At 35.2% G+C, this 16,612-nt stretch overlaps 1 protein-coding gene across 3 annotated transcripts in view; it reads right to left on the reverse strand.

Annotated features, from left to right (window-relative positions):
• The window catches only part of usp34 (ubiquitin specific peptidase 34), a 55,223-nt gene extending 38,611 nt beyond the window's left edge, over positions 1-16,612 (reverse strand). For all 3 annotated transcript variants that reach the window (XM_067402497.1, XM_067402495.1, XM_067402494.1), the window contains exons 1-10: positions 16,302-16,612; positions 10,383-10,467; positions 8,478-8,949; positions 6,029-6,079; positions 4,395-4,544; positions 4,247-4,314; positions 2,196-2,388; positions 2,052-2,113; positions 1,893-1,974; positions 1,647-1,739 (exon numbers count right to left, since the gene is read on the reverse strand). In XM_067402497.1, coding sequence (XP_067258598.1) covers positions 1,647-1,739; positions 1,893-1,974; positions 2,052-2,113; positions 2,196-2,388; positions 4,247-4,314; positions 4,395-4,544; positions 6,029-6,079; positions 8,478-8,949; positions 10,383-10,467; positions 16,302-16,344 — 1,299 coding nt within the window. In that variant the 5' untranslated portion in view covers positions 16,345-16,612. The remainder of the gene's footprint in view (positions 1-1,646; positions 1,740-1,892; positions 1,975-2,051; positions 2,114-2,195; positions 2,389-4,246; positions 4,315-4,394; positions 4,545-6,028; positions 6,080-8,477; positions 8,950-10,382; positions 10,468-16,301) is intronic.

The following is a 16,612-nucleotide window of genomic DNA, read 5'->3' on the forward strand; positions in this document are numbered from 1 at the left end:
ATATATATATATATATATATATATATATATATATATATATATATATATATAAATATATATATAAAATCAGTAGTTGTTTTCAAGTAGTTTCCATTTTACATACATATATATATATATATATATATATATATATATATATATATATATATATATATATATATATATATATATATATATATATATATATATATATATATATATATATATATAAATGGCTAAATGGCTGTCGTTTTAGTGCATTACTTTAACTAATTGGTTATGGATAAAAAAAAATAACGTTAATATAACGAACATGAAGCAGGGCAACAACTCACTGTGCGATGGAGCCTATATAATGCAGTTAGAATGACCCTAAAATTCAAGATATCAGGGTAAAAATGCCCCTGTGTAGGGGTTGTGTCGTCATATTAATATCATGATATAGTTTTATCCAATATCACACGAGTAACAAGCACAATATCACACAAGTGCTGTTTCTGTCCTGAAGAGCACGAGTGAAAATGGGATATTGATTTTATACAACAGTTCAATAAATAAGTTGTGTTATATTTTAGACACAATATTGTCTGCTTCTGCTCAGATTTGCCAATGAAATATTACCTGTAAAGCCAGAGCAGAACTGTTTTGCATCTCCAAACAACACACAGCGATGCTTCGTTTCTGAATGAATCCGTGTTTTGAATGAATCAATCAGGTATTCAAACTAATGATTGAACGACTAATGACTAATGATTCAACAGCCCATCCATAAAGAGAGTCATTTCATTCCTGATAAATCAGCCATTTGAACATATTACATTAATGAATGACTTAATGTAGACATTTACCGACACTACTGGAAGTTTTAGTTTTTCAGAGTATCATTTCAATAAAAAAAAAAAAAACCCACACATTTCACACATTTATGACACACACTCTTCCGCTGTAATCAACTTGACTGTTACCTGAAATAGCGATTATAGTTCATAAAAGCTACAATTATATTTTTCTCACAAAAAACACATTGTTTCACTTCAAAAGGCCTTTATTAACCCCCTGGAGTCGTGTGGAGTACTTTTATGATGGATGTGCTTTTTGGGATTCAAAAAATGGCACCATTCACTCCCATTATAAAGCTTGGAAGAGTCAGGATATTTTTTAATAAAACTAATTGTGTTCGTCTGAAAGAAGAAAGTCATATACACCTAAGATGGCTTGAGTGTGAGTAAATTATGGGATACATTTTAATTTTTGGGTGAAATATACATTTAAAGAGTTAGTTCACCCAAAAATTAAAATTCTGTCATCATTTACTCACCCTCATGGCTGTTGAAGCCTAAAAGTTTGTGTAATAAATGTTCAATCTAGAAAAAAAAGCTACTTTTTGTAATGTCTATTTGATGCTTTTCTCATTTAACACAATAATGACTTAAAAGCATCTTTTGGGGGTCATTTTTCATATACATGCACATCCAGGTCAAATGAAGCACACTGCATTGTGGGATAAAGTGCTCTGGCAGTTTACTGCACATTTTGACAAATATAGTCAGTCGTCCAGGTATTCTATGCAGAAAATATACATTCTGTGCACAATATACGTCCAGAAGAAATAGTGCTTTGTGTGTGTACTTGTGTGTGTGTGTGTGTGTGTGTGTGTGTGTGTGTACCTGAGCAGCAGCCCATATACAGTCCACATGCTGAGTGCTCAACCTGCCCTCGGCTGCCAGGAAGTTCAGGATCACTTGGCACTGTTTAATGATCTACAGCAGAAACAATACAAGCACAATCAGAAATAATAAATCTTTAGTGAGGGATTAGAGAGAACTACATGTTCAACAGAAAAAAACATCACAAAACCAAACTACAAAGACAATAAATATGAGCGGTGTTTGTCCGTGCAAAAGTCCACTCACCTCAATGTGCAAATTTGGTCCAAATATGTGCTCCACAACATTGTTGTTGATAAGCCAGTCAGCGAGTTCCTTTGCTATCGACCTGAGAGAGGAAACAAAGATGTCAATAGATGTCCAGCTTGACTGAACTACTAACACGAGTGGACTCGTCACACTCACGTCTCAGTGTCAGACACCAGGGACTCGTTATTACAGACGTCGTTGAAGGTGTGCAGTTGATTCTACAGAAACACAAGCACAGATCAATGAGAACAGACTGGACGCAACGGAAAAAGAGCTTGTGTGTTTTTGTGCCTCTCGTACCGTGATCTGGCTCAGTCCGGCCAGTCTCATGGTAAGCGTTGGACTCATGAAGTACTTGAAGGCCAGATCCAAACTCTCTCTGTCGAAACACAGCGCGCTGTCCAGCGGTTCCTTCACCGTGCTCCACATCAGATCGGCCATGTTACGCGCCGCGCTCTGACGCAACTCCTGATCCGACAACTTGCACAGATACCTACAGAGAGAGAGAGAGATTCACATCTGACCAGACACTTCGGCTGACTCTATATGAGTCAGGCACATAAAAACAACTAATCACTAATATTCATCCAGTAGTGCTCCTTCAAGACGACAGATTTACAGCTCAAATAACACACATTTTGTTCAGAAGACTTAATATTAGCACTTATGAGTTTCACATTTCTGTAAACTCCCTGGAATATCTTGCCCCATAGAAGTCCATTATAAGAGCACTGCTGTAATTGCAATTTTTATGTGCTTTTTTATACTGAGGGACTTGACTTGTATTAAATCTGAAACATTCTTTAAGGATCTGTATTAAAAAATCCTTTTCTATTCCTAAAGGATACATCAGGTCCCATACAAAAGCTTTTAAAAGTAAAAAAGTAGAAATGACAGACCATTTTAGTGGCTTAATCATCACATTTACGAAACTATTTCGTATCGTATGCCATTGTTTATCAACAAAATGTGTCTGAATTGATAGGGTTACATTATAATAATATGATAGTGTAATGGAATACATAATAGCTGTATGATTTTCAGTGTGTTGCAATTTTTTCTCTTTTGTAAAAGTATGAAAATATACTTTCAATAAAAAAAATTATATTAATACAAAATCAAATTATATATAGATGTGCATATTTGTATATCATATAGTCATTTTGGGATGACTAGACGACTTGACTTTTTCTAGGTGGATTAATATACTATACTATACTATACTATACTATAATATAAGTCATTTTGAGGTGGGACTATTCTAGGTGGATGAATATTTATATGGTATGTAGATTTGCATATAATAAAATATATAACAGTCATCTTGAGGTGGGACTACTTTTTTAGATGGATAACATCATAATATAATACATATAATTAATATAATGTAATATAATATAATAGTCATTTTGAGTTGGGACTACTTTTTTAGATGAATGAACATAACAGTAATTTTAGGTGGGAATACTTTTCTAGGTTAATATAATATAATAAATCATTTTGAGGTGGGACTATTCTAGGTGGATGAATATTTATATGGTATGTAGATTTGCATATAATATAATATATAACAGTCATCTTGAGGTGGGACTACTTTTTTAGGTGGATAACATCATAATATAATTAATATAATGTAATATAATATAAGAGTCATTTTGAGTTGGGACTACTTTTTTAGATGGATTAACATAACATAACATAAAACATAACAGTAATTTTAGGTGAGACTACTTTTCTAGGTTAATATAATATAATATAATATAATATAATATAATATAATATAATATAATATAATATAATATAATATAATATAATATAATATAATATAATATAATATAATATAATATAATATAATATAATATAATATAATATAATATAATAGATCTGGCCAGCAGAACAAAAATCCTCACTTGAGCTTTGCATGCTCTACCAGTTGAACTTTAGGAATACAAATGAAAATCAGAAAGAAATCAAAGAAAAACTTGAGATTTCCATCTGAACACACTTCTACACTCTCTCTGTGCTGCTCTAATCCGGTCTGGCTCAAGTCACATGACCGGCGCTCTCACAGCTCCCCTGCCAGCCGTCTGGCTCCCCCCAAGGTCATGTGAGGAGAGCCGTGGCAACTGTTGCTATGGTGAGGGATGCTCTTCCTAGCAACTCAACCGAGAGCAGATTCTTGGCGGCAGCGCTCTTTCTAAGAGTACTTTGATTGTGCTCTGCCTGCGTCTCGTTCAGTGAGTCAGTCAGGATTGATCAGATGAAATAGATGCAGATATTTCTGCACACATTTTGCACTTGGCATTAAATAACTGTAAACCTTTAGGACCAGATTAGAAATGCGTTCTTACCTGATAACATAAGTGCGAAAAGGGATGATGTGCTGCATCACAGCGGGAATGTGCAACCATATTCTGATCTGCATACACAGAAGAAATAGCCTCTGATTGGTTACAGGTCAAACGTATCAGACTCTGGTTTGATTGGGCAACGACTCACGTTAGAGACGATGGTGATGAAGGCATGTGCGATGGGAAAGGGGAGAGTATCAGGAGCGCCGAATTCAAAGCAGTCCTTCATCAGAGAGAGGCCATGTTTCCCGCAGAACATACACACGTAACGCAGCAGGTGCAGAGGAACCTCCACGTCCTGAGACAAACACACACACATCAGACCATGTAATAACATCACTTAAAACACACCAAAATCAAAGAAAACACTGTCTTCGGCAACAGCATGATTGTGCCTCAAAATGAGTTTAAATATCAATTCTCCATAAAAACATTTATTCAAATGAATGCAAAGATTTTACAAATTATTTGCAAAAAAATTTAGCTTGTGATTCATAAGGCCCAAAAGGACCTTGTGTCAACTGTTATTATGACTAAACATATTAATAACTAACACATTAAATATAGAAAACCTGAGGTATGAAAACCAGACGTGACCTATAACCTATAAAATATAATTACTACATTATACATTAATAATGTATTTAATCATATTATCTCAATAATATATTATCACAATATTAATATAATATAATGATTATTATAGGTATGAAAACCAGACGTGACCTATTACCTTAATTATGATTATTTTTAAAAATAATATAATAATCATAATGATTAACAACATGACATGACATGACATGACATGACATGACATGACATGACATAAAACATAACATGACATAAAACATAACATAACATAACATAACATAACATAACATAACATAACATGACATGACATGACATGACATGACATAAAACATAACATAACATAACATAACATAACATAACATAACATAACATAACATAACATAACATAAAACATAACATAACATAAAACATAATATAATGATTATTATAGGTATGAAAACCAGACGTGACCTATTACCTTAATAATATGATTATTTTTAAAAACAATATAATAATCATAATGATTAACAACATAATATAATATAATATAATTAATATAATATAATATAATATAATATAATATATATTATAATATAATATAATATAATATAATAATTAATTATTATATATTAAATATTTGCAAAAACTGTATTATGAATGTTGTGAATATATTGTGAATATATTTATTAAATATTTATTTATAGAAATATTGTTTATTAAATATTAAATAAATACCTTATTTTGCACACAGCGCGTAACATTGCACAAACTTATCTGATTAAATCAAAGAAATAATCCACAGATTAATTGACTGTCAAAACAGTTGCAGGCAGCACTATTTACAGACTGCAAAAACTATAACATAAAGGATATAAATGATTCTTAATTATATATGACTTCAAATGAGCTACAGGAAATACTTATATAGAGTTTGAGTGATGCATAGTTTGTATTTAATCACTACAACCTGTGATGATTCATGGGAGCGGATGAATCACGCTAGCCAACATCTAAACAAAGAACATCTCGTACTTTCACACAAAAGCCACACCTAGTTGTCTCAAAATCAGAGTCAGTGAAGTCTAGTCCACTCAGCATCTATTGTGCTCATGAATTATCTCTAAATGGTGTAATCAAGCCCATCATCATGAGTGTGTGTGTGTGTGTGTGTGAGAGAGAGAGAGAGAGAGAGAGAGAGAGAGAGAGACTTACATTCATATCACAGAAAGAGCCGAGGATATTGCTCTCTTGTGCCGAGATATCCTGAGGGCAAAAACAACAAACGGATATTAAAAAAAGGGAGCGATCCAAATAAAATCTTACTAAACAAGTGTGCGACTGAGAAAAACTCAAACTGTTCAACAGAAAACAGCTTCTTCATCCTATTTTGGATATTTGTGTTGAGGTTATTCAGTTCATCCAAAGCATTCAGGAATAATGAAGCACTAACTGGAAGAGTATGAAATGTGTATACTGCTTATGTTGTGTATGAATTTTACCTCTATTGAGCCCAACAGAAAGGTGCAGACTTTAACAGCATTAAAAACATTTTTTTTTTCTGATAAACTAGAAATGGGCACAAGTACTTGGTACTGACAACAATGATGGATCACGAAAAACAGTTTGATTTCAGTCAGACTAAAGACATAATTTATCTTTTTAAAATATGGTGTAAATATGGTTTTGTTCAGTATTTGGCATAATTGCACTACAAATGGCCTCGACATTGTGAGCTTGATCAGAAAGACAAAAGTGACACATGATGTGTATTAAAAATTAAACCTGTGCACAAAAACCTGATTATAACTGCACATGTAAAAGCACTGCATGCCTTAGATTCAGTAACATCTACCGAAAAAAGCATTTTTTTTTTTAAAAAAACGAACAAATATTTTACATTTTGGGACTGATTGCGGCATATTTTTCAGAGGTACCTTGATGACTAAAGCAACCTTGATAAAAAATTAAACAAATGTTGTGATTCATATCAAAGCTGGTTAATCTGGATCACAGTTTCAAATGTTTTACTAAAAAAAACCTATTAGATAATTGTCACTGATTAATCCATGTATGTTTATTTTTTTTTTTACTTTTTGACCTTGTAATGTTTAATCAAAATGTCATAACTCAATCTTCCAGTGAAACGACAGACCTGTCGCTGGTGAGGTATGCCGGACTTCTCTGATCATTTATTCCACTTAAACCACATCCCTCCAAAATCGACTGTAAACTCTCATTCACTTGAGTGCAACACCCACATCTCAACACCCAATCAACAACTGATACACAGAACCAAGTCCCCGCCCTACATTTTTTGCATTCTAAACTTCTTCCTGAGTCTCTCCATCAGTGTCCGACTCGGGTTTGAACAATGTAAGGCTGAACACCGTTACTGACAATCCTCATTTTGGTTGCGTGAGATTCTCCAGCTTTGTTGTTGTTGAGCAACTGAAGCATGAGCTGTTAAAGCTCCTCTCTCTTCTGCTCATTTGCATTTAAAAACAGCGTGTTTTTGCTCACACCCAACTAGGGGCAAATTTGTCAAGCTATAATAAATAATCTGTGGAGTATTTTGAGCTGAAACTTCACAGACATATTCTGGGGACGCTAGAGACTTATGTTACATCTTGTGAAAAGGGGCATAATAGGTCCCCTTTAAAGTTTGCATGAAATCAAAATTGACCTTATTTACTTTGTTAGTGCACATTGTTATTCTAGCGGTAAACAATTTATCCGTGCAAGTTAAAACACAAAAGAATTTATCTTCATAATCTTTAATCAAAATCTGCCAATGTACTTCCTCTCTGGAACACCCTTCCTTCTCTGATGACGTCAGTTTAAAGGCTTGAGTAGAATGTCCCCTAAAACTGTCTGTCTGCTGCGAGCTTTGACAGCGAATGGAGCGCCTACTTTTGTAGATTCATTATTCCATTGAACTCGAAAAATACGTCACAATACAGAAGTAAATTCGGTCAGAACTTCCGGTTCAGGCGGAAGTTAAAGGGTTAGTTCACCCAAAAAAGAAATTTCTGTCATTAATTACTCACCCTAATGTTGTTCCAAACCAGTAAGAACTTCGTTCATCTTCGGAACACAAATTAAATTTATTATTTTTATTTTTTTTTATGAATTCTGTAAAACTGTAGATTGTAAAACTATAAATTGAGTGCTTTAGTCCAAATTTTATATGATGAACAGATTGAATTTAGGCTTTTATTCACATTCATCAACTCACACTTTAGATATGGTAAACGGAAGCTCAAGCATGTTTGCTTGATATGCAAGAACCAATGAGGTTCACTCTGCTTCTGTTTATGTTTGCTGATGAATGTTTACATGTGAATGAAAGCCTAAATTCAATCTGTTCATCATATGAAGTGATCATGTCTCTTCAGAAAATTTGGACTAAACTTTTTGAAGCGTCAAAGTGTCAGTTTTGTAGTGGCCTATGGAGGGACAGAAATCTCTCAGATTACATTTAAAAGATCTTAATTTGTGTTCTGAAGATGACTGAAAGTCTTACAGGTTTAGAACAACATGAGGGCGAGTAATTAAATGACAATGTTCATTTGGGGGTGAACTAACCCTTAAAATGCCTCAGAAAAATACTTCAGAATTACAGACTGTTGAAGAGCGCTGTATATATACGAGCATGCATTACCTCTATAGTGGGGTGTGTGTTGTGTTTGTAGGCCGTGTACAGGGGGAACTGGATCTGGAAGATCTTGGCAGCACACAGCAGTAGTTTCTCCTGGTCTTCTGTGCTCCAGGATGCAAACAGGTCCATGCTGCTCTCGTTCCCACTCTCACCTTCCACGGGCTCGCTGAGCCTGGGCTGGGGGTCCGCTTTGACCCCCTGCTTTTGGTTCTTGTGCTGATCACCATCCTCTGCTCCACCGTCCTCGTCAGCCGAGTCCCGTTCCACATTCAGAGGCTCATCCTCATTGGGCGAAGGCTGCGGCTGGGCGGAGCCCCATTCGGACTCCGCCCCCTCAGTCCTACTGTTGCCATGGCCATTGCGTAGGCGGTCCCTAAGGTTGGTTACTTGTGCGATGACCAAGTTAATGAGGGCATAAACCAGTTGGCTGAACACCTCGAGGTGCTTGTATTCTTTAAAACAGCACAGACACTGCCTGCAAACAAACAGAGAATCAAAGGTTATTCAAGTTCTACCTTCTTGTGTGCTTGTTTATGAAATATTTTGTCTAATTTAAAGGTGCGTTCAGCTACCAAGAAAGCATGCACTGTAATGCTCTCAGCATTGCTTAACATATGCGACTGTGTTTAAATCAACTCCAGATTCCTCCCAAACCAGCACAGAAAGGCTTTGTCCCAAATGGCACACTTCATATGCACTTGCAGTCTTGTGGACTTACAATGGCCACAGATCGATAGGGTGTCACATTTAACATTTTAGGTTTCTGAAGGGTGCTAGGGAGCATCCCCTTTACAGCCAATTTGTGTCCTTAATGTGCACTTTTGCCGAGCATGCACTGAATTGAGCTCTGCTGCAGACTTCTACCTGACAATCAAAGCAGCGTTACAGTAAGTGTGGACTCGGAGGTGACTGCAAGAACTTAGGGCTCTATTTGGGACAGGGCCAAAAGTTTGCATCTGAGCATGCTCATTCAGTGTGCTTAACACACTAAACTACTACAGCAGATCAAAGGTCAAACAACACAGATCATAAATTCATCTACAATTAAAAAGCCATGATGCAGGATGGAATAAAAAAGCATATGAATCAGTGCATGAATCAGAAAGTGAATCAGTGAGCAAATGAGAAAAAAAGAAATTAAGAAGGTATGTAAGTAAACAAGAGAATGAATGAGTGAGTCAGTGAGTGAATCGTTGCGTGAATGAGAATGAATGGAGTGAATCAGTGAATGAATGAAAGAATCAGTGATTGAATCAGTCAGTAAATGAGAATAAATTAATTAATAAATTAAGACAGTATGTAAGTGAACAAGAGAATGAATGAATGAATGAATGAATGAATGAATGAATGAATGAATGAATGAATGAATGAATGAATGAGTCAGTGAGTAAATTGTTGAATCAATGAGAATGAATGAGCAAATCAGAGAGCAAGTTAGTAAGTGAATCAGTAAGTGAATGAGAATAAATTAATGAGCGAATCGATGAATGAATGAATGAATTATAATAAATGAAGACAGTGGACAAAGGAACCAATGAACTTGTCAGTGAATTAAAGTGGGAATGACTGATCGAGTGAATGAATGTGTGAGATTGAATAAGTGAATATAGGGCTGCACAATTTTGGGGGAAAATGTAATTGATTCTCATGATACAAATTGTGATTGCAATAAATGCAATTAAAACTCCAGATTTTCTGTGCTTTGTAGGGCTGTGCAATTTTTTATTTATTACTACAAAATAAAAATATAAAAAGTACTGAATAAAAACAAAAGATATTTTACTATTTTAATATTTCACCATAGCAATATAAGTAACTTTGGATAAAAATGTTGACTAAATGTATAAACTGGAGAAGAAATTAATGAGTGAATGAAGGATCTGAATATGAGAGTGAATGAGTGCTGACCTCTGTGTCCATGTGCTGATGTAAGTGAAGACTCTTAAGGCATGTTCCTTCTTCAGCTGCAGGTCTGAGCTGTCTGCATCCGAGACTGAGACACACAGAGAGAGAAAACCGTTAATGAAGTGGCCACAGGGTCCTGGGACTGTCTGAGATCAGCTCAGTTTTAGAGACACACAGCAAACACACACTAAAACGCGACTTAGACACTTAGGTTTAGTAGTTAGTACTCTAACATGGCATGTTAGAGTTTTTTCACATCATTAAGTAAGAAGAATATTGATACAGCACAAAAAATAAACAAAAACAAAAACAAAAAACAGATTTAGTATATTAACATTACTTCAGTAAATTAAATTTACAGTAAAAAAAAAAATTATATTTAAGTTTAAAACTTAAAATGTGGCTACAATTTTTTTAACGGTTAAGTTCTGGCAAGTACAGTTGCTTTTTTTTAACATAAATTTCACATATTTACATTGTAAAAGACTGAATCATTACAGACAATCACATGACATTCTAATTTGCAGTACCTTAACATCCATTTAGGTGCCCGCACTATACAACCACACACACACACACACACACACACACACACACACACACACACACACACACACACACACACACACACACACACACAGAGCGCAATTAATGGTTTCCACGGCGACAAGGGAGTTGCTGGACTTGGGAATGCTACCTTGGGGTAGTAAAGTTCACTCGAGCAGCTGGTTAGCCTTGACCTACATGAGATTTTATTCCTTTCTTTTTTTCTTTCTGTAAAACGGCTTTCCTGTCTTTTTTTCTCTGCCACTTCCACACAGCTCTACAGTAACAATTCAGGGCATTGTGTTCACGCCGGGCCGAGAAACAGTTTGACTGCGCTGTGATATGAGGATCCGTTATCAAAGCCGTTATTCTGAAAACTCAAAACCGCAAAAGCAGCAAAAATCTCACGGCACAGAAAAAAAACAAAAACAGCACACAGACTGACTGAATGATATTATTTGGTGTTTTTCAGGGGGAAAAAAAACATCTGAACTTACTGACTTATAAAAATAACTAAACCAAAAAATAATGTTCTGACTTTATTTAATCTGTGGAACATAAAAGACGACATTTTGAAGAATGTTCATGCTGCACTTTTCCATACAGCTCCGAATATGCACCATAAAAGCATGCGCTATATTATGAAAAACAAGTTCACTTTTTGTTAAGTCATGAAATTGGGCAAATTTGAATATGCAAAACAAAAACAAGATAAAACAGCTTGTATAGAGAGGAAGTTTTTCAGTAAATGACAACTTAAATTTGGTCTGCTCCTCACACAAATCTATCACATGACTAATGTTATGATGCATTTCTACCCTTGTTGCCCAGTAAAAACCTGTGTGAACAGTTTAAATCCTCCTAAATCAAGGTCTTATGGGTTTGGAACGTCATGAGAACAAGTAAATAATGACAGAGATCTCTTTCATAGAAGACCTATTTCTTTAAAAAAAATACAGTTAAAATGCATTGTGATTCATATCTTTTTATGATGTCTGGCACAACTGGTTTAGTGGCTGTCTGGCTGCTTCTGACCTTTCAGAAAATGTGAAATTACAGAGTATGCATAAACAGATGTCTGCTGACAAATACAGGAGTGCGCGTACACACACACACACACACACACACACACACACACACACACACACACACACACACACACACACACACACACTTAAGACTGCATTATAGCTGAAAAACCTCTCTCCTGAAAACAAACACGCAGCAGACTGTATCAGATTAACACTGTAAACTGGCCCACACAATTAAAGGGTGTGTTTCTGTTGTCTATCTACACACAGCACTGCGTTTGAGGGGTCAAATGTTAAGCTGCCCATGCACATATGGAGCTGCCACTCACTATGAGGGGGGATACAGATGCGAGACATGCCTGAAGGCCAAAAACACACATGATAGCTCACAAATACACTATCAAATCATTCACAAATAGCAGCAGTATTGATGTTTAATATTATATTTGGGTATATACAGACATCCAGGGCTTGACATTAACACCCACCAAATGTGGGTGGATTTCAGCAGTGGCGTGTAACGCTGTCACTCCTACTAGCCACTTTGGCAGGTTTAATTTTATATATAATATACATTTTTCAATTGTAGTCTATTAAAAAGGCATCTGAAATTGCAATGTAGTGTTGGCTGAAATATTGATTTTTCGATATATAGATACTGTAATATCTGAAATGCTTCCAATACTCAATTTTCGCATAATAGATACACAATAATTTTACTCATTCCCACAGATTTTGTGCTCACACCCAAGGTACATGCACATAAAGCCACCTCTCAGTACTAAATTGAGTGATTTTTCACTGCTTATTGCACTTAAACAGTCAAATACACACAAAATAATGTCAAAATGCCAGTCTTAATGAGTATTCACGTAAACACAGTCACTTGCATTAAGTGAACATGACCACACCAGAACCTCTCACAGCAATTTAGGCAAACGTCTCTCTATAGGAGGGAAGTGTGCGTAACGCTTCAGAAGTTCAAAACTGCGACACTCACGACAGAACATTTCACATTCAAAATCACACTGAAATTCATCCTGGCTATTTGAGATAAATCATGACACCCATCTCAATAGAAAAGTAATACTTTCAGGCTTTGGTGCAATATGACAATCTGACACTTCAGGAAGTGAAGACAGCAAAACAACACCTGTGAGATTCAATTTCATAGAAAAAAGCAAACTCATTTAGCAAAACAGCACCAAAAACACCATGGTACAATTATGTTTTTGGACATGTTACTACAGTGATGATGCCATAGATTTTGCATTTTGGTTATGGTATTGTTATACCATGTATACATGTAGCATTAGTATAGTGTTTTTATAACACCGTAACAATGTTTTTTACATTATCATACGATTTTAACTGTTTTATTAGGAGTACTATTCATATTTCAATGTGGAAATCATTCAGTACCATGATATATATCATCTGACATCATATCCATACCACCAGAATACCATGTTTGCAATTTACCATGATAATGTCACGTTTTTTGACATGTATCATAGTAATTCCACTGAATTATTATGCATATACTGTGCTAATCTTACAGTGCAATGGTATATACCAAAAATACCATCTGAAATCATAATTATACCAACAGAGCGCCATGTTTTTTTGGAATTTACCATGGTAAGGTCACGTTTTTTGACTTGTATCATAGTAATTCCACTGAATTAGCATGCATATACTGTGTTAATCTTACAGTGCAATGGTATATAACAAAAATACCATCTAAAATCATAATTATACCAACAGAGCGCCAAGTTTTTTTGGAATTTACCATGGTAAGGTCAGGTTTTTTGACTTGTATCATAGTAATTCCACTGAATTATCATGCATATACTGTGTTAATCTTACAGTGCAATGGTATATACCAAAAATACCATCTGACATCATAACTATACCAACAGAGCGCCATGTTTTTTTGGAATTTACCATGGTAAGGTCAGGTTTTTCGACTTGTATCATAGTAATTCCACTGAATTATCATGCATATACTGTGTTAATCTTACAGTGCAATGGTATATACCAAAAAATACAATCTGACATCATAACTATACCAACAGAGCGCCATGTTTTTTTGGAATTTACCATGGTAAGGTCACGTTTTTTGACATGTATCATAGTAATTCCACTGAATTATCATTCATATACTGTGTTAATCTTACAGTGCAATGGTATATACCAAAACATACCATCTGAAATCATAATTATACCAACAGAGCGCCATGTTTTTTTGGAATTTACCATGGTAAGGTCACGTTTTTTGACTTGTATCATAGTAATTCCACTGAATTAGCATGCATATACTGTGTTAATCTTACAGTGCAATGGTATATAACAAAAATACCATCTAAAATCATAATTATACCAACAGAGCGCCAAGTTTTTTTGGAATTTACCATGGTAAGGTCAGGTTTTTTGACTTGTATCATAGTAATTCCACTGAATTATCATGCATATACTGTGTTAATCTTACAGTGCAATGGTATATAACAAAAATACCATCTGACATCATAACTATACCAACAGAGCGCCATGTATTTTTGGAATTTACCATGGTAAGGTCAGGTTTTTTGACTTGTATCATAGTAATTCCACTGAATTATCATGCATATACTGTGTTAATCTTACAGTGCAATGGTATATACCAAAAAATACAATCTGACATCATAACTATACCAACAGAGCGCCATGTTTTTTTGGAATTTACCATGGTAAGGTCACGTTTTTTGACTTGTATCATAGTAATTCCACTGAATTATCATTCATATACTGTGTTAATCTTACAGTGCAATGGTATATACCAAAAAATACAATCTGACATCATAACTATACCAACAGAGCGCCATGTTTTTTTGGAATTTACCATGGTAAGGTCACGTTTTTTGACTTGTATCATAGTAATTCCACTGAATTATCATGCATATACTGTGTTAATCTTACAGTGCAATGGTATATACCAAAAAATACAATCTGACATCATAACTATACCAACAGAGCGCCATGTTTTTTTGGAATTTACCATGGTAAGGTCACGTTTTTTGACTTGTATCATAGTAATTCCACTGAATTATCATTCATATACTGTGTTAATCTTACAGTGCAATGGTATATACCAAAAAATACAATCTGACATCATAACTATACCAACAGAGCGCCATGTTTTTTTGGAATTTACCATGGTAAGGTCACGTTTTTTGACTTGTATCATAGTAATTCCACTGAATTATCATTCATATACTGTGTTAATCTTACAGTGCAATGGTATATACCAAAAAATACAATCTGACATCATAACTATACCAACAGAGCGCCATGTTTTTTTGGAATTTACCATGGTAAGGTCACGTTTTTTGACTTGTATCATAGTAATTCCACTGAATTATCATTCATATACTGTGTTAATCTTACAGTACAATGGTATATACCAAAACATACCATCTGAAATCATAATTATACCAACAGATGACCATGTTTTTTTGGAATTTACCATGGTGATTTTGTGATCATTCTTCATAGTAATTATTCAAAAAGTCTTCCCAATACCATGGTAAACCTTCAATACAATAGTATATATCAAAGAACTATGGTATTACAATCACTGCACATCTACAGCATCAAACACTGTCTTTACACACCGAGACAAGCAAAGGAGGCGCATTAATCCACATCCAACAAAGCACACAAACACAAATACTGCCTGAATCCTGTCCAGTAGCCATCAACGGGCCAAATACTGCAAAAACACTCACATCATGACTGTCAGATCACTTTAGATTTCATAAATCACTCGGTCAAACAGAATTAAAGTGCGGATTGGATTGTGTTGGATGATCAGATGTTGATCTGTGTGCATTTTGAAGGATGACAATGTCAAAAACACTTCTGCTCCAGCTAATGCTAATGCTAATGTCAGTTCAACTTCCCATCAGCCTCCAAACATATGACAACAAACTGATGTTCAACGCACACATAAATGTTTTCTAGAGCTTCCCTTTGAAATAAACAGTAGGTTTTGTAGCTAAATTTAATCTTGATTGGCGATTTAATGCTGAAATGGTGAGAGGCGAACACGTTCTGATAGCATTGCATTAATAAAAACAGATCTCAAAATCAAACAAAACACAGTTAATGACAGCCAAAAGGTGCTTGAGCGCTCTTTTAAATGCACACGTTGACAAAAGTGTGGAAGATTAAATGCTAAACATGAAAATCTGCGCTAATGTGAGGCAGTGGGACGCATGCTCGGACAGTCATGCTAACAACTTGCTGCAAACAACTATAAAAACACAACAAACACACAAAAAACAAATAAATGCTGTTGACTTACTCTCATTGAGCACCTCCAGCAGCTCGGCGCAGTTCTCACACATGGTTCATAAAGGCGGAAAGTGTATTCAGACCATTGGAGAAATAAAATGTTGCCTGTTTTTCTCTCTGTCTTTTTAAGGGGGTGTTTAAGGCCCGACGAAATGCTTGATGAAGGCTCGTTATTTTGAGACAACACAACCAGGGAGGTTTGGGCTCATGCAAGCGGGATTATTTGCCGAAATGTCGAGGGTGAAGACAGTAAATGTGAGGCACTAAAGGAGCGGAGAGTCAGTCTCCGAGCAGAGCGTTACTGTGCAGACTAGCACATAC

Source organism: Chanodichthys erythropterus, chromosome 12 (genome assembly GCF_024489055.1).
Source record: "Chanodichthys erythropterus isolate Z2021 chromosome 12, ASM2448905v1, whole genome shotgun sequence".
NCBI lineage: Eukaryota > Metazoa > Chordata > Actinopteri > Cypriniformes > Xenocyprididae > Chanodichthys > Chanodichthys erythropterus.